The 22,243-nt window shown below is 41.3% G+C and overlaps 1 protein-coding gene across 3 annotated transcripts in view; it reads left to right on the top strand.

Moving 5' to 3' along the window:
- C17H12orf56 (chromosome 17 C12orf56 homolog) overlaps positions 1 to 22,243 on the top strand; it is a 95,273-nt gene that overhangs the window by 69,818 nt on the left and 3,212 nt on the right. For all 3 annotated transcript variants that reach the window (XR_009222519.1, XM_058557724.1, XM_058557726.1), the window contains exons 6-12: positions 2,249 to 2,393; positions 8,990 to 9,096; positions 9,733 to 9,822; positions 14,937 to 15,060; positions 17,197 to 17,271; positions 17,598 to 17,672; positions 21,334 to 21,512. Coding sequence is in view for 2 of the 3 variants with exons in the window: in XM_058557724.1 (XP_058413707.1) it covers positions 2,249 to 2,393; positions 8,990 to 9,096; positions 9,733 to 9,822; positions 14,937 to 15,060; positions 17,197 to 17,271; positions 17,598 to 17,672; positions 21,334 to 21,512 (795 nt within the window). In the remaining variant the exon portion in view is untranslated. The remainder of the gene's footprint in view (positions 1 to 2,248; positions 2,394 to 8,989; positions 9,097 to 9,732; positions 9,823 to 14,936; positions 15,061 to 17,196; positions 17,272 to 17,597; positions 17,673 to 21,333; positions 21,513 to 22,243) is intronic.

Genomic DNA, 22,243 nt, shown 5'->3' on the forward strand with positions numbered 1-22,243 from the left:
ATGTTTTCATATGTTTACTCTAAAAAAGTATCAGTTTTAATTTTGGTGCTTTATTTAATGTGATTTTAAAGCTAATTGTGTAATAAAATAGGCTCTAACTTTGTATACGTGTGGCTTGAAATTTATCCCTGAAGGCAAGAAGGAGAGTTCTTCCACTATCTTGACTCAGGAAAAGCATATTTCTTGCAAAGTTAACTCCTGAAGGCAACATATTTAAAATGCAGTGATGTAAAATGCACTGTGAGGGATGCAGTGTATGCACAAGATACACAAGAAATGGTCTCTGCCTGCAAGGCACCTTCAGTTTCAAAGGAGTAAATATTCTTTGGGTTTTCAAAATAGAATTCTGTCACTAACGTATCAAAACAGCACAATGGGATAGGTACCATCATCATCCGCATTTTACAGACGAGGAAATTGAGGCACAAAGAGACCAGGTAACTTGTGCATGGTAATTATCCAGCTGAGGAGGGGCAGATCTAGGATTCTGATCAGCCTGTCTGACCCTGCCCCCCATGCACATAATCATGTTCTTCTGCCTCTGTGATTGCTTTCACTGAATTCTTAATGATCATTTCTCCTCCAGTATCCCCACTGTTTTTCAGTAAGCCTTAATTTTTGTGTTAATATGAGAGGCTCATTGATTGGACAGAGGAGAACATCTTAGATTTTTTGTGTGTGTGTGAGGAAGATCGGCCCTGAGCTAACATCTGCCAGTCCTCCTCTTTTTTTTGTTGAGGAAGACTGGCCCTGGGCTCACATCCATGCCCATCTTCCTCTACTTTATATGGGACGCCGCCACCGCATGGCTTGATGAGCAGTGCGTCGGTGCGCGCCCGGGATCTGAACCGGCGAACCCCAGGCCGCCACAGCGGAGCACGCGCACTTAACCGCTTGCACCACCGGGCCGGCCCCATTAGATTTTTTTAAATAAAGGGAGAGGTGGTGGGCAAGAACCAAGATTCCATGTAGTATTATTGGGATAAATGGCTGGTATCAAGATTTGTGTAGTAGGTGGTAAAGATATTTTTGCTTCAAGTCAGAAATCCTAAGAAGTTTCCATCAACCTACTCAGAACATGAAACATCTCTCCTTCAACTGTGATTCTCCTTGCTTTTCTGAATCACTAGTTGTGTGAGCTTGGCCAGGGCACTTAACCCCTCCGCCGTGCTATAAATGCGATAGTAATTCCCCGTCAGCCCCTCACCGGGCCTGAAGGAGCTGGTCCGTGAGAGGCACCCAGGTACCTGCACGAGTCAGCCCTCCATGAAGTGCAGGCTGCTATTGCTGAGCACAGTCGGCGCCGGAAACGATGTTTCACCCGGTAACATTTTCTCAAGGTGCTGAAGATCAGCTGAGGGGCCAGGACAAGTGCACATAACTACAGTGGGGTGACACAGGATTAGTATGATGTGGGAATTGTGGGAAAAGTGCCACCCTTCCCTGGTGGCATTGGGGAAGGCTCTGAGGAGAAGCTGGTGCTCATTTCAGCTAAGCCGGCGTTGCCTGAAGTGTGGAAGGCACGTGGGTCGGTGGTGGGAGATGATTTCGTGTGGTACTCTGACGTGGCGTGACATAACTCTGAACTCCGTGGTGAAAAAGTGATTCCCTTTTCCGCCTCATCTGATCTCATTAGGGAGAAGCTCCCGGCTGGTGCCAGCAGTGGCAGCTCTCTGACACCCGCTCCTCTGCCTTTTTGTCAGAGAGAGAGCAAGCCTCAGGCTCAGAATACGGAGCATCTACTCAGAATTTGTGTTGCTTTCCTGCTATTTTTATAGTTACCCTCTATTTATGGCAAATGATACTGGTTTTCTCTGTAAAGTAGTGATACAAAGTTTTCTTTATAAATAAATTCCTCTGGGCAAAAAAAAAGTGAGTTGATTTAAAGAAAAAGTATTAAGCAAATAATATTACATATGGTTCATGGATTACGGTAAATGGTATGTGAACAAACTGTGAGCTAGACTACGAAAGAGGGCCAGAAGTTTAGCAGGGACAGTGAGAGTTCCTGATAGTGGTAACAGCTTGAGTAAAGGGCGTGGGCAATAAGTATGTTTGGAGAGTAATAAATAGTTCAATTTGGGGGGTAGCAAGTTTCATTGCTGAGGAGTAATAAAGCTAGAAGTACAAAACTGTATTAAAATTCCATTAGAAACAAAGTTTTACAAACCTGTCAATAATCATTGATATTCCTCAACTGCTGATTCTTATCATTTTTTACATGGAAAATTTTCTTGTCTTCCTGTAGATCCGAGGAGAAAATTAAGCACTTCAGTCAATTTAAATCTGAACTTTTTCTTAAAGACAACACTTTGAGGAAGATACTTTGTTTAATTACGGAATTTAAAGCAGCAGCCCAGAAAAACTTCATTCTGAAAAGGCTCTTCTGGAAAGTAGGTATTTTGTTTTATTTTTAATCATTAAAATTTGTTTCACCTGTTTATCAAATGCAACGTATAGTAAAATATAAATAAATGCTGTCTTGTATTCTGATGCTGTATTTTAAAATGTTGATTAAATTTAATGCAATTCTGTTTTAACACGAAACGTTGTGATGTAATCAGTAATGTATACATGCGTGTTGCAGGGGATGTGCAGAGAGGAGAGTAGTAGCAAAAAAGTGGTAGCTCACGTGGGTTGGGTTGGCAGAGTCAAAGAAAAGAGAAATCAGGGCGGGCCCCGTGGCATAGTGGTTGAGTGCAGCACGCTCCACTTCAGCAGCACAGGTTCATGGGTTCGGAGCCTGGGCATGGACCTACACCACTTGTCAGCCAAGCTGTGGCAGTGACCCACACACAAAATAGAGGAAGACAGGTATGGATGTTAGCTCAGGGCAAATCTTCCTCAGCAAACAAAAAAAAAAAAGAGAGAGAAATCATTAGTGGGGAAGCTTCTGGCATGCGAGATGTACAAGTACAGACAATGAGATGAGAAAGTAGATTTCAAGTTTTCTGTGCAGATTCCCCTACAATATAATATAATTTTAAAAAATTACTTTTGAGTGTAGGCCAGTTATTTTTAAAAAGGTGACTCCTGGGGGCTGGCTCGGTGGCGTAGCGGTTAAGTGCGTGTGCTCCACTCTGGCGGCCTGGGGTTCGCAGGTTCGGATCCCGGGTGCGCCCCGATGCACCACTTGTCAAGCCATGCTGTGGCGGCGTCCCATATAAAATAGAGGAGGATGGGCACAGATGTTAGCCTAGGGCCAGTCTTCCTCAGCAAAAAGAGGAGGATTGGCATCAGATGTTAGCTCAGGGTTGATCTTCCTCACAAAAAAACAAAAAAAAAAGGTGACTCCTGGGAGTCAAAGCCTCCTAGCTGTCACTCAGCAAGTTATAGACTTGTTCCAAGTCTTACTTAGTTTCATTGTCAGTTTTAGGTGAAGGTATTGAGAAGCCCAGGTGTAGTGGTGTGGTGCCCAGCTGAGGGGTGAGCCCTGCCTAGGGCCGAGCTCATGCTGATGGCTATATGCTGTGTCCTAATTCTGGTCAGTGGTCTCATACATAGCTGCTACCATTTTATAGAGCAGTCGTGAAGTGCACAGCCTCCCCAACCATGTAAGACAGTCCTGGCTATTTCTTAGGTTCTAAGTGCTTCACATGTAGGATGGCCAACCAGCCTGGTTTGCCCAGAGGAGGGTGACCAACTGTCCCGGTTTTCCTGGGACTGATGAAGTTCCCAAGACATGGGACTTTCAGTGTAAAAGCAAGGACAGTCCCAAGCAATTGGGATGGTTGATCACCCTAATTAGAGGGTAGCTATAGAGAATAGTATGTCGAATGTCCCAAACACTGAGACAGGCAAGGATGATGTAGTGCTGCATAGTCTATAATGCTTGTCCTGGATAGATGCTTTTAGGAATACACCACCCACGTTTTGACTCTAGAATTTCAGAGGATTGTGTAAAATACAGGGATAGGAATCAAAATGACCAACCAAGGTGATTATGAAGATGGAAATGGAGTTCCTGTGGAAAGGCTAAAGAAATTGGTGTTCTGTCCCACCCAGATAAACCTCTCCAGTCCATCCCACACATGGTATCAGTTGAATCTGTAACCCTGAGGGTGTGGCCCCGCCTTCTCAGAAGCCCCCTGTGGCTCCTCCCTAAGTTAGGTGCAGACACCTTGGCTTTGGCACGTCAGGCTCTCCACTCATGACCTCTGTCACAGATTCCAAATTTGGACAGGTGTGGCCTTTATTTTAGCAGGGCAGGTTATCAGGAAGGGGCCAACATCTGCATAGGGCAGGCCGTGGGGGAACTAACACAGCTGTGGATGCTCTCGGAGAAGGCACAGTGCCTGAGGGTGAGGGTCATCTCCACACAGAGAACGTGCAAAATGAAACACCAGGGCCCTGCAGCACGCGGGTGGGCGACACCCAGATGTCTGCACAAACATTTAGCACCAGGAGGATCTGCTTGCTTAGAGTTTGGCACCAGGGCCTTCATGGGATGTGGGGTTGGGGAGGCAGCAAGGATGTAAAGGTTGTGGAGAGTAAAGCCAGCAGCTGGGAGAGGAGCGGCAAAGGACTCAGCACAGGGCCCAAAGAGGAAGTCCAGTTGGACAGACTGGACACATCAGGGGACTGGATTTAAAGCAGACGTCTTGGTAGGAGAACTGAGGAGGAAGAGTGTTGACGTTGAATACCAGAGTGTTGACCTGGAGGTCATCTCCAGTCTTAAAATGGGCCTGATGCAGGTGGCCTCGGCTGTGGAGCAAAGGAAGGATGTAGAGAAAGAGAACAAAGCTAGGCCTGACCCACTCGACCCACCACTGCACCACGCTCACGTCTTTCCTCTAACAGCTCCAGCCACTTGGGGTGGGGTGAACACCCTGTCCTCCGGCCTTCCACGTTTCCCCTGCTGTTTGCTATCTCTAGGCTACTCCTTCTTCCGTTTTCTCTTGTTAAAGGCCTACCCATTCTTCAAGGCTCATCTCAAGTGCTATCCTTCTGCCTTTCCTGTCATCCTTAATGGGGAACTTTGGTACCCTCCTCTCTTTGCTCTGTTACGGCAGTTCTGTGCCACAGAGCTTTCTTTGATATTTTATAATCTGTACTGTTCAGTAAAGTAGCCACCGGCCACATGTGGCTATTAAGCACTTGAATGTGGCCAGTGACTAAGGAAGTGAAATTGTAATTTTATTCAGTTTTAATCAGTTTAAATGTAAATAGCCACATGTGGCCGGTGGCTACCGTACTGGCCAGTGTGGTTCTACGGCATCTCTGATGGCACTTTCTCTTTAACAATTCAACAAACACTTATTGCATGCCTGCTCTGTGCCAGGCATGGTAACAGGCATCAGAAATGCAAGCATGACTCAGATACGGATCCTACCCTCATGAATGAGCACGGATATTCTCCTGTTTATTATAGTTATTGGTATATTTTTCTTTTTTACCGTAATATTCCATGAGCTTCTTCAGGACAGGCATGTGTCTTACTCATCTTTGCATTCTCACTAAGGCCTAACACAATGCCATGCACGTACCAGGTCCCGTACCCAATTCATAATGATTAACCTGATCAGAAGTCTAGGAATAAAGCATTCATGTTCTCTTCCTTACTTGAAAATACTGTAGCTGTTCTTTAATGTCATGTCCTTAGATGGACTAAAATAGAAGATCTTCTAATTCACTTGTTGAAAATGAAAGGCCAGAGTGAGTAGAGAGGGAGATAAAAGGCACATGGGCAGTGTCCCTGTCTGGGGTCTTTCCATTCTTTAATGGAGTTCCCCACGCCCTCCCCACCACCATCAAGGCCTGGTAGCCTTGTTCTCTTTAATCTTCGACCAAAATCTAGTCTCATACTCATTTAACAAGGTTAATGTATATGACTAATAAAAGTCAACATTTGTATCTTCTTGTAGGAGCATTTTAATTTAAATGGTTATCACAGCCTTAAGCTAAAGCAGTGGTTTTCCAGCTCTGCGCTGGGCTCTCTGGAGAACATAAGGTGGTGTGAAGCTCCCTCAGGAACCCACACTGGGGTGGGGAGATTAGCGGCAGCTCTAATTTTTGGTTCCTGAGTGAGAGGATGGGGGGAAAGAAAAAAAAATATATATATATGTAATTAATCTTTTAGAAAATTTTATTACAAGTAAAGTTTTTTTATTTTATTTTATTTTTTTTGTGAGGAAGATTAGCCCTGAGCTAACATCCATGCCAATCCTCCTCTTTTGGCTGAGGAAGACTGGCCCTGAGCTAACATCTATTGCTAATCCTCCTCCTTTTTTTCCCCTTTTTCTCCCCAAAGCCCCAGTAGATAGTTGTGTGTCATAGCTGCACATCCTTCTAGTTGCTGTATGTGGGACGTGGCCTCAGCATGGCCGGACAATGTGTCGGTGCGCGCCCGGGATCCGAACCTGGGCCGCCAGCAGTGGAGCACACACTTAACCGCTAAGCCACGGGGCCAGCCCCTACAAGTAAAGTTTTAAATTCTGAGAACACTTCTTCATAGGTTGACTAAACTGTAAGCTTTAGGAGTGCAGACACCATGTCTGTTTGTTTTGTTCATGATGTTATCTCATTACCTAGCATAGCACCTGCCGCATAGCTGGCAATAGATAGTTATGTGTTCAGTGGGTGAATGAGTGAATGAAAGAGTTCTCTATTTATGTTCTTTCCTAACCTTTTATTTTTTCTCCATGAGGTTTTTCTTTCTTCAGTTTTTTTTATTGTGGTAAAATACACATAACAAAATATACCATCTTAACCATTTTTAAGTGTATGGTTCAGTGGCACTAAGTAAGTACATTCATATTGTTGTGCACCCATCACCACCATCTGTCTCCAGAACTCTTTTCATCTTGCAAAACTGAAACTATACTCATTAAATGATAGCTCCCCATTCTCCCCTCCCCCAACCCCTGGCAACCACCATTCTTTCTGCTTCTATGAGTTTGACTACTCTAAATATCTCATATAAGTGGAATCATATGATATTTGTCTTTTTGTGACTGGCTTATTTCACTTAGCATAACGTCTTCCAGGTTCATCAATATTGTAGCACATGTCAGAATTTCCTTCCTTTCTAAGGCTGAATAGTATTCCACTGTATGTATATACCACATTTTGCTTATCCATTCATCCATTGGTGGACACTTGGGTTGCTTCCACATTTTAACTATTGTGAATAATGCTGCAATGAACATGAGTGTGTAAATATCTCTTTGAGACCTGCTTTCAGTTCTTTTGGGAGTACACCCAGAAGTGGAATTGTTGGATCACATGGTAATTTTATTTTTAATTTTTTAGGAATTGCCATACTGTTTACTATTTTACATTCCCACCAGCAGTGCACAAGGGTTCCAATTCTTCCACATCCTTGCCAACACTTGTTATTTACTTTTTTGTGTGTGAGGACGATCAGCCCTGTGCTACCATCTGCCAATCCTCCTCTTTTTTTGCTGAGGAAGACTGGCCCTGGGCTAACATCCATGCCCATCTTCCTCCACTTTATATGGGACGCCGCCACAGCATGGCTCGACAAGTGGTGCGTGGGTGCGCGCCCGGGATCTGAACCCTGCGAACCCCGGGCCGCTGCAGCGGAGCGTGAGCACTCAACTGCTTGCGCCACCTGGCTGGTCCTGGTATCTCATGGTTTTGATTTGCATTTCCCTAATGATTAATGAGGTTGAGCATTTTTTCATGTGCTTATTGGCCATTTGTAAATCTTTTATGGAGAAATTATTGGGGGTATAATTTACATACAATAAAATGTACCCATTTTAAGGGTAAGTTTAAAGAGTTTTGACAAATGTATGTATCTGCATAACCACCACCCCCGTCAAGATTTAGAATTTTAAGGGTGAAAATTCCTGAACCACTGAGCAGGTGAGAGACCATAATAACAACTGATATTCATAAAGCACTTATGATATGCTAAGTACTGTTCAGGCTTTACAGATGCTAGCTTATTTAATGCTAACATCCACCCCATGAGGTGATACTATTAACCCCATTTTAGAGATGAGGAGACTGAGTCACGGAATGTATAATTAATTTGCCAAATGTCACACAGCTAACCAGGGGCAGAGCTGAGATTAGAACATAAAGAATGTGGCTCCAGAGTCAGTGTGTAAAGCTGCTGCCCTCTGCTAATTTATAAGGCACTGGTAAACCCCAGCACTTCTAGGCCCCGGTGTACATCCACTCCTCCTCCTCTTGTCTCTCCCTCCACTGGCATCCTCAGCCTCTTCTCATGCTGCCTCACCTAAAGAAGGGCACACCTGTACCTGTCTAAACAGAGTCTAAGTTGCCACTAGTAAACAAAAGTCCTGGGAAAAAAATGAACGGTAGAGGAATAGGAAAGGGAAGCCATCACATTATACTTCTCATTAGTACCAACTTGCCTGATTTCATGGGCCAGTGCTGATTTTCATGCTTGATTTATCTCATGAGACTGGACAGGAACACAAAAAAAATTAGTTCCCCACTCTTAAGTCAGCGTGTATTTTGGCAGAAATAGCAGTTCACATTTCCACAGTATTGGCAGAAGTATTACTGTCATTCTGCACCATCTTCATTAGCTACACTAGTGCTATACATTTGTTTTCGTATTAGTAAACATTTTAAAATGAGAGCTTGTCTAGCCATTATTTCATTGTATCCTCACAAAGGCCAAATTACTTTGGAAAGGCAGGGATTATGGTAGCCCCATTTAATAGATTATTGCAAGGTAACTGAATGACCTGCCTGAGATTATACACCTGCTGCTGGATGATCTTCAAGACTGATGGTCGAGCGGAGAAGGCATCGCCCAGCGTCACCCCCTGGGCTTAGCTCTTGCTCTATTCACCAGGACAGTGGTCTCCTGGTCGTAAGCAGAAGTATGTTTCCATTTAGGTTATGCTAGTATTAATGACAGATACTGTAATTCACTTCCTCCCTAATCAAGGAGCAAATCATTTCTTCATATTTTTATTGTGTAAGGATAGAGAGTTTCACCAACCAATGCCTTAATGACCATCTTCTTTCCTGCTTGCTTTCACAGACCAGTGACCTTTTCTATTTCCTAGTGAACAAACTTCGTGAGTACTTGCCAGAGTCTAGGGATAAGAACGCACTTCAGAATAAAAGCCGAAGGGCCGATGAACTGGTGTAAGTACTAATTGGATAATCATAGATCCTTTTTCCCCTCAGGTGTTAAAGATAACTAGAAGGCACAGGACAAAATATATACTGTATTAATGATGAATGGTGCTGCAAGTTTTGTTTCACATAGATTTTTTTAAAATAGCATTCATTTTGTTTTAATTTTTAAAGAAAGACTACACAAGAAACTAGTAATATTGGCTGTCCCAAAAGGGGAAGAATGGGTGTCTAGAGGAAGGACACCTTTCGCTGCATTTTCTTTTTTACCTTTGAAATTTTGAGCCAAATATTACCTACTTGAAAATAAAATTATTAAAAATAATTTAATAATAAAGTAGTGTGTGATTATCATAAAAACTTTGGAAAAAATATAAGTAAAGAGAACAATATGAAAATGACTTTTAATCCTGACATCTAGCTATTAATTCATTCATTCAACAAATCTTTCTGAGTGCTTACCATGTAGCCATCACAGAGTGGGCACTCAACTGGTGTTGGCAATTTGATATACAGAGTGTCCTTCCTGTACTTTTTCCACATGGATATCTGAGTGCAATTCTATTAAGGATTACGGATTTTGTCGAATTCTGAACTTGTAATAAAATCATGCCATTTCCGTGCTTTTTTCCCTTTGTTTTCTAGGGCATGCATTGAAATTATGCAGACCCTGGGACTGATGTTCAGAGAAACAGAAACCGAGTCATCACGCCTGAACACATTGGCAGCTAAGAAGTAAGGTCTTTTAGACATTGAGACCTTGTGTTTGCAACCCATTAACTACTCTGTTGAGTGTCTTCCCAAACTCATAACTCTCTAATTTCTCTGCTCAACACCCTTGAAAGTATACTAAACCCTTGTCTCTCCACTTCCTTCTGTGATGAACAGATTAATTGGCACATACTGAGTTCTCGCTGTCTCTCTGGATTATTAAGGGCACAAAGATTTTTTCAGCATAATTTTATCTTTTGTCATCGTCTGGTGAACTTGAAAAAGACCAAATGACTCATCACACATTAAAAACCAGGGAGTCTTTACCAGAATTTCCCAGAGTACCCTTATATCCACATAACAGAAAAATTACATTGCAAAGGCAGGAATTATAGGAGCTTCATTTAATATATAACTGTGTGACCTTGGAGAGAATGACATTGGAGGGTTTATTAACATATAGGGTGTGCTGCTGTGATAAAGATACTCTGAAATGTGTGGCCCAAAGAAGACAGACGTTTACGTCTTTCTCACATGACTGTCTCGAGTAAATAGTCAAGCTTTTCTCCACAAGATCAGCCAGAGACCTCGGTTCCTTCCATTTTCTTGCTCTGCCATCTTTTATCATGCTATCTTTGTCCTCATGGTTGAAGCTGACTGACCTTCTTGCCTTCATTACACCCTGTGGGAAGCAGGTAGCAGCAGGCAAGCAAATCTCCTTTTTACGCAAGTCATAGAAGACTTCTGCTCAAGATCTGTTGGTGAGAACTTTAAGCATTTAGCCATTTCTGGCTGCAAGAGAGGCTGCAAAATGTGTCTGTAGTTGGATGGCTATGTGCCTAGCTAAACTTCAGATGGCAATGGGGACATCTGTTATTCAAAGGGAGAATGGAAGAACGTATAGTGAGGGACAAGAGCATTCGCTGTCACAGAAAGTATGTGTTTGCGTGCTTTGCATATTATCTGCTTGACCTCTTTATATGATTTATAGTCTATGAATTACATCCTTGGGCAATGTCTGGCTAAAATCTTAATTTTTTTCCACTCTCACCAATCGTTTATCTAAATTTCCTATATTAGAAGGCAGAAGAAGGATGAGAGCTACAGACTCTAAAACATTTGAACCAGAGGGAAGAATAAGAACTCAGTAATATTTGTGCAGGCTATTTATTAGAGACCTTTACAGATAAATTTTAATGATAATATTCATTAACATTTCTTAGCAACTTGCTATGTGCCAGGGACTCTGGGCATACTATGCTTTATAGCAGGCGTGGTCAAAACATTTCTCTAAAGGGCCATATGGTAAATATTTTTGGCTTTTCTGGCCGTACAGTCTCTGTTGAAACTACTCAGTTTTGCCACTGTAGCACAAAAGCAGCCATAGACAATACATAAATGAATGGGCACAGCTGTGTCCAATAAAGCTTTATCTACAAACACAGGCTCTGGACTGTTTGGCCTGCAGGCCATAGTTTGTTGAGCCCTGGTTACAGCAAATGAGGATAATATACCCTATTATTTTCTCTGCATACTTCTTTAGGCAGTTGATAGTACTGCCATTTCCCCAGTCTCCAAGATGGAGATTCAAGATTGTTTCTGATATTTCTGTCTTCTCCCACACTGAAATTATTGTGTTTTTTTTTTTAAAGATTTTATTTATTTATCTTTTCCCCCCAAAGCCCCAGTAGATAGTTGTATGTCATAGCTGCACATCCTTCTAGCTGCTGTATGTGGGACATGGCCTCAGCATGGCCGGAGAAGCGGTGCGTCGGTGCGCGCCCGGGATCCGAACCCGGGCTGCCAGCAGCGGAGCGCGCGCACTTAACCACTAAGGCACGGGGCCGGCCCTGAAATTATTGTTAAATCATGTTACCCTTTTTATCCACCTTTTGGTCCCTACCTTTCTCTATCCAAGTTGGAAAAAATCACTTACTAATCTCTGTTGTAAAGTGTTGTGTTTTAAATTGTTCCATCTTAACTTGGTTTGACCACATCAGCCCTACTATATCACCCCTCTTTCCTGATATGACTAATTCTTTCCGTGTCTTTCAATAGATATATTATATTGCTATAGTAGAGTCTGGTTGTAATACTAACTTTTCAGTCAATTTTCATATGCATAGAGTCAAATCATGTTACCATAGCGTTAACCAGCACAGAAAAGGTATAATATAACTGTGTTAGTCTTCTATTGCCATGTGACAAATTACCACCAACTTAGTGGCTTAAAACAACGTACATTTATTATCTCACAGTTTCTGTGCATCAGAAAATCTGAGCACAGTTTAGAGGAATCCTCTGGTCAGGGTCTCACATGGCTGCAATCAAGGTGTCAGCTGGGGCTGCAGTCACATTGAGGCTTGGGCCCTCTTCCAAGCTCATTTGGGTGGGTGGTGGCAAAATTAGTTTTGTAAAACTGACGACAGCTTGTTTCTTGGCAGGAGAATCTCTCTGAGCTCAGGGAAGGCCTCAACTCTCAGATTAGATCAGGCTCACCCAGGATAATCTCCCTTTAATTAACTCATAAGTCAACTAATTAGGGACCTTAATTACATCTGCAAAATCCCTTCACCTTTCTCATCTAACATAACATAATCACAAGAGTGAGACCCTAACATATTCACAGGTCCTGCCCATACCCAAGGGGAAAGGATTATATAGGATGTATATACCAGGGGGCAGAAATCTTGGAAGCCATATTAGAATTCTGCCTATCACAATAACATAGATTAACTTTGAAACTATGAGTTTGCCCTTCAAAGTCTGTATTTTAAGATATTGTAATACATTAAGAATTCTTACATTGGAAATAATAACAATCTAAATGAAAGTATCAAACTGTTGGCACCATTTTTAAGGCTGTGATGTCAGGGCCGGCCCCGTGGCTTAGCAGTTAAGTGTGCGCGCTCTGCTGCTGGCGGCCCGGGTTTGGATCCTGGGCGCGCACCGACTCACCGCTTCTCCGGCCATGCTGAGGCTGTGTCCCACATACAGCAACTAGAAGGATGTGCAGCTATGACATACAACTATCTACTGGGGCTTTGGGGGGAAAATAAATAAATAAATAAAATTAAGACTGTAATGTCAATCCTATAATAAGTCTATTTTCAGGATGAAACTACTATTTAGATTAAAATTTCTTTTATCTCTTATTGGCCTTGTGGATTTTAAATTGAGTTGGCAGAAGGGGTAGATTTCAAATTAAATTCCTTTTAAGCAAATAAAAAAGCATTTATTAATTTCAGCACTTTCCTCTTTATTTTTTTTCAGAAGTGGAGATTTTATTAGTTCAGCCCACTTCATTGTATTCTTCTTGAAATGTGCCATAATCCTTTCATATTTCAGTTATTGTTATGGTTGAATTCATATATTATCACAGCGAGTGACCCAGAATTTGAGTTCCTTCCCTTAGCCTAGAATGTATGATACTTTGAAAAGAAGCTGTTGCTGAAAATAAAGCACTGTAATTAAATATAACAGTGAATGGCATGTCAACTCAAAGTTAATATCAGGAAAAGCTTTTTTTTTTTTTTGTGAGGAAGATCAGCCCTAAGCTAACATCCATGCTAGTCCTCCTCTTTTTGCTGAGGAAGACCAGCCCTGAGCTAGCATCTATTGCCAATCCTCCTCCTTTTTTTTCCCCAAAGCCCCAGTAGAAAGTTCTATGTCATAGTTGCACATCCTTCTAGTTGCTGTATGTGGGATGCGGCCTCAGCATGGCCGGAGAAGTGGTGCGTCGGTGCGTGCCGACGGTGCGCACCCGACTGGTGCGGGATCCGAACCCGGGCCGCCAGTAGCGGAGTGCGCGCACTTAACCGCTAAGCCATGGGGCCGGCCCAGGAAAAGCTTCTAAATGGAGTGTTTTGTTGATTTTGGAAGGGTCTTCTAAAAGTAAGATTGGCCATTTTAAAACAGCCTGAGTAAAACAGTAGCAAATATCCTGTAGGATGTAGCCTCCTCTTTTGAGAAATGTGCTGACATGATTCTTCTTTTGCAGATATGAGAACTACACTTGCTTTTTGAGTTGGAAAATGGAGGGAAACTATATTTTTATTAGAATTTTACTTAATCATGAACTTCTAATCATGGTAATGATTTAAATAATTGTAAAAAGATTAGGAAGCCTCAAATGTTACTAAACAAGGATTGTTCATGGTCTCCTTTATTCCGTTATGAAAGGGATGCTTATGGTCATAGAGAATTTTTGTACAGTCCTATCTGTAAGTACTTTTACTACTCCTACCCTTCAAAGCTACTCTGATATTGTCTTCAATTAGGCAACTCATTTTCCTAGTGGTCTGCCTCCAGCTCCTTTTCAACCATGTGTGAAGATGGCGTACTATAAATATGAAGATGGTGTTACTAACCCAGCTCCTCAGCATGCTCAATTTGAATTGTGATTGTTTTTTTGCCTTTTTATTTTCAAATAATATGGTACATTATTCAAACGTAGTAACCCTTAAGTGCGTTATTAGTGTATGTCAGTGGACAGTACACTGCATTTGAAAGCAGGAGACCTGAAGTATAATACTAGTTTTATTAACTAGTAGCTAGTGGTCTTCAGTGGAATAGTAAACCTCTGAAATGCTTTGTTAAAAAAGGGTTCTAGAGTCAAAGAACTTGTGATCAAATGAGCATTTTAAGGAATGCTTCATACCCCTTCTTTGTCCTGGAGTCACACAGGGCACATTAGTGTGTTGAAGCCTCTGAGAAGTCCTGTAGCAAAGATATACAGTGAACTTGGATTAACCAGTTATTTCCCATACCTCCTTTGGCCACAGAATCTCTTTTGACTATAATGTTTCCTGGAATTAGTAATCCATAAAAAGCCCTTTGGAAAATATTTCTATGATTGAAATCACCCAGATTTCCCTTAAATCCAGATTCTTTTCCAAGCTATGTGAACTTCCAGAACTGTACTTGCTCTGAGCCAAAAGACCAAGAAATTATATTTTCATTTAAATGTCTTATCACTAGACATTTGTTTGCATGTCCAAGGATCCGAAAGTTCAGTCAAGAATGGTCTGCAATGCTTAGTACTTTTAGGTATAATTATATTCAGTGTCTGCAAACTTGGCTTCACTGCTTTTCTTTTCAAACTTGACTCATTAATTGCCTTTTATTTACTTTTTCAGGGGAACACTATTTAATCTCTTGGTAATTTTAATTAGCGAGCCTCAGATTCCAAAATCTTGTCCTGTGTTTGACGTCCAGTTGGTGGCTGACTCAACTTTAGTTGAGAAGTCTTTTGATGCTGAGGTGAGATAAGAATTTGGGGATAGACTAGATAGAATATATAGGGGCCCTGGCTTCTTGTCTCCTAATGTGGACCATGACAGTGTAGAATATAGAAATATAATTAAATCAAGGACTAAATATTTTGTCATTAACCTCAAAACTTAGATAGCTATTTTGTCACTATTAATGTATCCATTTTATATGTTTTATACTAAGGAAAATAATTAGTATTCTGTGTATATTAGATAAATCTGTCTCTGTACAAATATTTCTGTATATGTAATTCCACATTAGGGTCTAATGGGTAAAAAAGCACCGTCTTAAGAGATTTTAGGGTTAACTCTTCTGCCTTGTTTACCATCTTCTTACCTATGCAAACTCAGTGAGAGTTACTTGTTTTTCTGTGGTTTTACTAATGCATTAGAAATATCAAATTGCCTAGAAAGCACTTACTCTGAGAAAATAAATCAGCTTATTATTAATTTATTTTAAATGGCCAACACAGAATTTTTTTTAAAAGAGGATAGGACATGATTTGATAGTTCTTAAACATATAATCAGAGTTATGTTTTAGAAAACTCAAATTCACTCATTCTCTCCATAAATATTTATTGAGAATCTATTATGAGCTAAACAGTGTGCTAGGCAGTGGGGTCCAAACAAGATGCAAAATAGACACAATCTTTGCCCTTGTTAGTTTATAGTCTGGTTGGAGAGACAGATGTTAATCAAATATAACATGAATATATGATTATAGACTGTATATGGAGCATCAACAATACCACTTTCAATAGTGGAGTGAGTGGATTAGGGATTAAAAATGATAAACAATAATGTACACCCGAATTTTCACAATGTTATAAACCATTATTATCTCAATAAAGTTACTGGGAAAAAGAAAAAGAAAAAAGAGCAGATGGACGCAAGACTCAGACAGGCAGAGCTGTTAAGCAGCTAATGCAATGGTCCAGGTGAGGGATGATATGGGCCAGAAGGAAGCCTTCCTTGACCCCCAGCGAGACTAAGCTTTCTTGTTAGAGCCCTCCTAACTTCCTATTCTTTTCTTTCAAGGCCTTGTCTCAGTTTGCAACTAGGCATTTATTTATTTGGTTATTAGATTGATGCCTGTTCCCAGGGCAGGGATTGTGGCTCTGTTGCTCTCCATTATATCCCCAACACCCAGTACAGTGTCTGATGCGTATTTGTTGAATAAATACATAAAGAAAAGAAAAATGATGGTAGTTGTAAAGAGGATAGCTTCCAGAAATTTTTAGGAAATTGAGTTGATAGCTTGATGTGAAAATAAAAGTGTGAAGATTAGATGACTTTTAGATTCTGGCCTGGGTGTCAGATAAGAATTACAGCAAGAAGGGTAGGTTCAAAGGAGAAATAACGAGCTTGGTTTTGGATTAGTTGATTTGATTTGCCCATGGTATTTCATATGAAAATATCTAGTGGGCAGAAATGATAGGTCTGAATTTCCTGTTTTTGGATTTGCTGATCTTTTGCACCTGGGCTATTAGTGTGGCCATGAGCAGATCATATAAATTTTATTCCACAGTCTAATAGAGTGGGAGATTTCAAACTAGAGCTCTTCCTTGCAAAGATTACTGTCAGGGAAAACGTATTGGCCTGTATCATGCCCACAGATCCAGTTCTCATGCACCAAGTAGCCTATGGGCTAGAAGACAGCCTCACCAACTGTTTGGAGTTCTTGAGAGCAAAAAAATGTCGCTAAGCTCTATATTTACCCATACCACAGAAGGAGTTATAGTTCAAGTTGGGCATAAGCCTAAATTTTCCAGAGGCTCTCCCACCTTAATTCTGGGGAGCAAATTTCTACATTCTTGAAAGGAAGTAGGGTTGTTGATCTGAATGATTTTGCAAATCAAGTGTGCAATGTTTTTGTGTTAGTATTCTGTGGGTCATTGTATCTTCTTTCCCTGACCCACTCTCTTAGCTATTATTAAATGTGTAGTCCTTTTATGAGAGCAACTTTTGTTGAGCCTGACTAAACCAAATGGAAGAGGAAAACTGACCACACTAATTATATTTTCAGTTAATCAAAAATTCTAAGTACCTAAAGGGAGCCCAGGAGAAATTACCATTTTCTGGCTCTGCCAACAATATTGCATTGATTATTATTTAAAATTCTAGTTACAGAAGCTTATCCTGGAATATACGGATACAGCTACAGCACTTTTATATGAGATACTTCTTGTCTTTCAGCAGGTACAATATATATTTTATTATACATATATTGTGTGATTATTATATATATCATATGCCTACTATATGATATATGTATAGTATATGATTATATAGTATATGATGAATAATATACGTTTTAAAAAAATGCTTGTATTAGAGATGGTGTCCAAAATTGGTTGACTTAAATGAAACTACATTTGCTCTTAAGTGCTCATCTAGCTTATTTTCCTAAATACTGATTTTAAAAATTTGATTAATTCAGATAAAATATATTTGAGAATGAATATCCTTTTAGGTACAACTCGACCTTCATGAATATAACTTGTTAATTTCCTTGAGTTTCTTAGGGAAGTCTTGGATTGGGATCAACGAGGTTTGCTATGAGCTGGATGATGTCCTTTCTGCAAAGTCTTCCTCCCATAGTAAGTACCTAGAAGCAAAAACAAAACCGCCACTCAAGGCTAATGAAACAGATACTCTGTGCTTAATTAATAAAACACAAATTTTCTCTAGAAGTAGCCAAGTTTATAAAACAGAGGCAAAATGTAAATTTGATGATTTTATTATTTAATTAAAATAAAATGTTTTTATGTTTGGGGCCTGAATGTTTAAGGCACTGAAATGACATCTCAAATGTAATCTTTATTTCATGAAAAACCCTAAGATACACGTAGGAAACAGAATATTAAAAGTGAAAATTAAGTGAAAAAATGACCATTTATCTTAAATAGTCAGTTTGAGTTGGCGAGCATGAACATGACACTTAGGATCATCTGGACATTCTGACCTGGCAGCCACCATCGTGGTCCATAGGTCACCATCTCTCTCCTTGACACCACAATTGCATCTACATGGTCTGTCCCTGTCTTCCCACCAGACTACGGTCAGAGAGATCTATTCAAAATAAAAATCTGATTATGTCATCGCTTGCTTTAAATCTCTCATAATAAATAAAGACCTATGAATAAAGACTAAACTCCTGGGCCGGCCCTGTGGCTTAGCAGTTAAGTGCACACACTCCGCTACTGGCGGCCCGGGTTCGGATCCCGGGCGCTCACTGACGCACCACTTGTCCGGCCATGCTGAGGCCGCGTCCCACATACAGCAACTAGAAGGATGTGCAACTATGACATACAACTATCTACTGGGGTTTTGGGGAGAAAAAGGGAAAAAAAGGAGGGGGATTGGCGATAGATGTTAGCTCAGAGCCAGTCTTCCTCAGCAAAGAGGGGAGGATTGGCCTTGATGTTAGCTCAGGGCTGATCTTCCTCACAAAAAAAAAAGACTAAACTCCTTAATATGGCCTACAAGGCTGTGCATGTTATGGCCCTACAGCTTCCTCTAGTCCCTGCCTCTCCCAGCTATGTGGGTCTCTTACTGCCCACCCCCAACACCCCCACCTCCAACACAGGACCTTCACCATTCCCTCTGTCTGTGATGCTTTTCCCTCCCTTTTCCACCTAGTTAACTCCTACTCATCCTTCTGGCCTCAGTGCCCCTTCCTCTGACCAGGTCAGATCCCCCATTTTAGGCACACGTCATCATAGTGTGGCGTCTTCCGTTCCTTCGTAGGACTTGTCACTGTTGCAGTTTACATTTGTTTGTGTTGTTGTTTGGTCCTTTCCTGTGGTAGCTGTTGGTGCCCACACATATTCTGCTCTCTCTCCTTCCAGGCACGTGGTAGGACTATACTTCCCTCCCCACTTGAAATTCAGTGGGTCTCTATTCTCGCTTTGGCCAATGGCATGTGAGCAGAAGTTGTCTGTGTCACTTCTTGCCAGAAGGTTCAGGAGCCAGTGTGTGCTTCCCTGCATTCTCTTTTCCTTCTGGCATGTGACTGGCAACATTCCATACGGTCCTGAGTGACTACAGTGAGCAGAACCCCCTACCGACCTATGAGGTACATGCAGTGTGAGCAAGTAGTAAACCTTTGTTGTTTTAAGCGAAGCACTGATATTTTGTGAGATTTGTTACCACAGCATAACCTCGTCTGTCATGACTGATATGATGTCTTTCTCCCCCAACAGACTCCAAGTGCCATGAGGGTAGCAGATGTCTGTTGTGCTAGACACATAGCAGATGTTTAGTAAAATATCTGCTGAATTACTTCTAATAAAGGCCTCCTCCCTTAATCTCTTCTCATCTCCCCAAACTTAGTCTCCCTTTATTCATTCATGTATTCATACATTGAATCAACATACATTTAATTGGTAATCTGTTCAAAGGCTGGTAATCCAAACTAAATTTTCATAGCTAATGGAGGATCTGACATGAGGTGATATGTCCTCTTTCCATGTCTAAACATGCCTCTGTTGGCATCAGTGGTTCCCTGCTTTGAGCTGTTTTTCTAGAGTGATGTTGACTCTGTCCTAGGGAATCTAGATTCTCTTGCCAGATCCCTGTGACACATTTTTACAAAACCCTGGCTGGAGCCCAAGGGTACACTTGTCAGTAGTACAGCCAACTGCCTTATACAGAGATTGAGCCCATGAACTTGGCTCCTTCATCAGCACACAGACCCTAACCAGTCTCAGGCCCACTTCAAGGAGTGTCATAAAATTATAGTCATTCATAGCAACAGAAACTCATATGGGCAAGATTCAAGACTCTTACTTTTTCTGTGCGGTGGTGGCCGACCCTATCGTCTGAACTGATGTGTGACATCTGGGGTCCTAAGGACTCCAAGCAACAGGAAGATTTCTTTATCAACCTCTAGGGTTGGTTCACCAAAGGAGTTGAGTTGAGTATGAGGCCAGTCTGTGACCATAAAGCATGTCAGGATGAAGGGTGGCAAAAGGACCACTAACACTGTTGAAAGCTTCAATATTAACCCAATTCTAAAGAGTATGGGTAGAAATAGACCATTTGAGAGACATTTGCAAGCAAGGAAACTGTTGGGATCATTGAACACACCTGCATGTCAGTCAGCTCTGGCCAATTTTCTTACTTGGTTAGAGCAAGATGCTAAAGAAATTTAAAATTTAATCCCTAATGGGCAATGTTTTGTTCTATTGCCGCAGACTCTCTAACCTCAGCCTATGTTTGCCTGACACAATATTTAGTCAATATGTGTAAATGGATTTGGATTGGGAAAAACACTTCAAACCATCTGCCTTACTTAGGAAGGGCCAGTAGCAACATCAATAAACAAGGCAACACATTTATTGATATTAATTTAATGGGTGTACAGAGTGGCCTCCTGGTTAGAGCTTGAAAGGGTGCTAGCATTCCTTTTTGTTTTTCACAGTAGCTTACATTTATGGACAGTAGTTTGAAAATGCAACACTCCCCAGAAAAAAAAAAAAAAAGACTTGTGGAACCCATTGTTCTTATTTTTTATTATTTGGTTCTGTTGAGAATGACAGCTTTGTGTGTGTGTGAGAAGCAGGAACCCAATAACTTCACATTATTGCTACTTGTTCCATTTTAATTCCCCCCTAAGAAATGATAGCAGAAGTGCTCTTGATGAAAACCCCAGCTAACAGTGACATCAATGTCACTTGCATGTGTCAAGCCTGGTTTTCTTTGCTTTTTCACTTAGTGTTCTCAAGGTGTGGTCCAGGGAACAAATCCATCAGAATTGTTTATGGTAAATATCTGGAGTGGGGCCCAGGATTCTGCATGTTGAGTGAGTTGCCTGGTGACTTATGCATACTAACTTTTGAGAACCACTGCCTTGTGGGAACCTTCTTTGAAGGTCACAGGCAGTTTATGTCTATCGGCCATTTGTTCTTAACAGTAGAATAGAAGAGAAACCATCTTCCCTCTTGGAGTAGGCCATAGACCTTTCTGAGCTCCCCTTCTATTCTCACTCCTGCTTCCAATGTTCTCCCATTTTGGAGCCAAAACTTCCTTGACAGTCAGTAACTCATTCTGATCCTACTTGTAGGGGGGCAATTGGTAAATCCAGTTGGTCTATGGTCTGGTGCTTTCTGAGTACTACTTCAATGAGAAATAGTGCAAGGCCATTGGTATAAGAGGTGGTGAACACTTCAGCCTAGATTCACAGTTTAGACTCTAGCTGAAATAGGTGCTCTTATGAAACAGGTGCAGCCTACATGTAACTGCATTTTCCTTGTCTAGATGACTTTTGTGGCCACTATTGTGAAACAAGTGGTGAAGGGGCTTTTAGCTTCGCTTCAGCTGCTAAGTCCCAGCCAAGCAGTTCTGTTGTACCAGCAGTTCTACATCCTCAGAAGCTGCCTGCAGTACAGCAAGACTTTAGCTGAGTATATTAGGAATGACTACAGAGAAGAATTCAGGTAAGAAAAAGTCTGAATCTAATCTGCACTAAAATCCACACATTTCTGATTTTCATGCAAAACTGCAACGTGGCCCAGTATTTAGAAGATTAAGTGACAACGGGAAATTCTATTTTTGTTTATAATGATGTTTCCCTTTGATCTGTGGTAGGGTAGGATTTGGGGGAGCTCTAAGAACCAATGCCATTTGAAGTATATTCCCTGGCCAGAAAAGACGAGTGAAACATCACACTCTCTTTGAAGAACTGCTTCTCACTCATTCTCTATGGCAGCCAGCATCTCACAGAAATAGTCATGACTTTAACATGCTGTGAGTAACAAACTCCACTGAAGGAAATGATAAATTATGGAAATAATAAATCATGAATTCAACTGAGTCACTAAACAAAAAACAATGTTTCTCCATTAAAGGAGAAGCAATTAATGACTGCAGTTATTAGTTTTTTGGTTTCACTTACCCCTCTCTTACTCAGTAATAAAACAGTAAGAAAAAGCAGCAGCAAGCACTGGTTTCCTCATCCAGCTTGTCCTGCACCTCAGGGGTTCCTGCTTCTATTTATAGGCTGGCAGAGCCAAGTGCACTTAGCACAGCCCTGCATTAGCACCTATTGAGGAGAAAACCCAGGTTGTGTCAGACCTAAGATGAAAAGCAAAGTGCGGCAGGCATAGTTTTGCTCCCAGTTGGGATGGAGACATACAGGGATGTGGAGGCATACGTTACAGCCTTCCGT

The sequence above is a fragment of the Diceros bicornis genome, chromosome 17 (assembly GCF_020826845.1).
Source record: "Diceros bicornis minor isolate mBicDic1 chromosome 17, mDicBic1.mat.cur, whole genome shotgun sequence".
Lineage (NCBI taxonomy): Eukaryota > Metazoa > Chordata > Mammalia > Perissodactyla > Rhinocerotidae > Diceros > Diceros bicornis.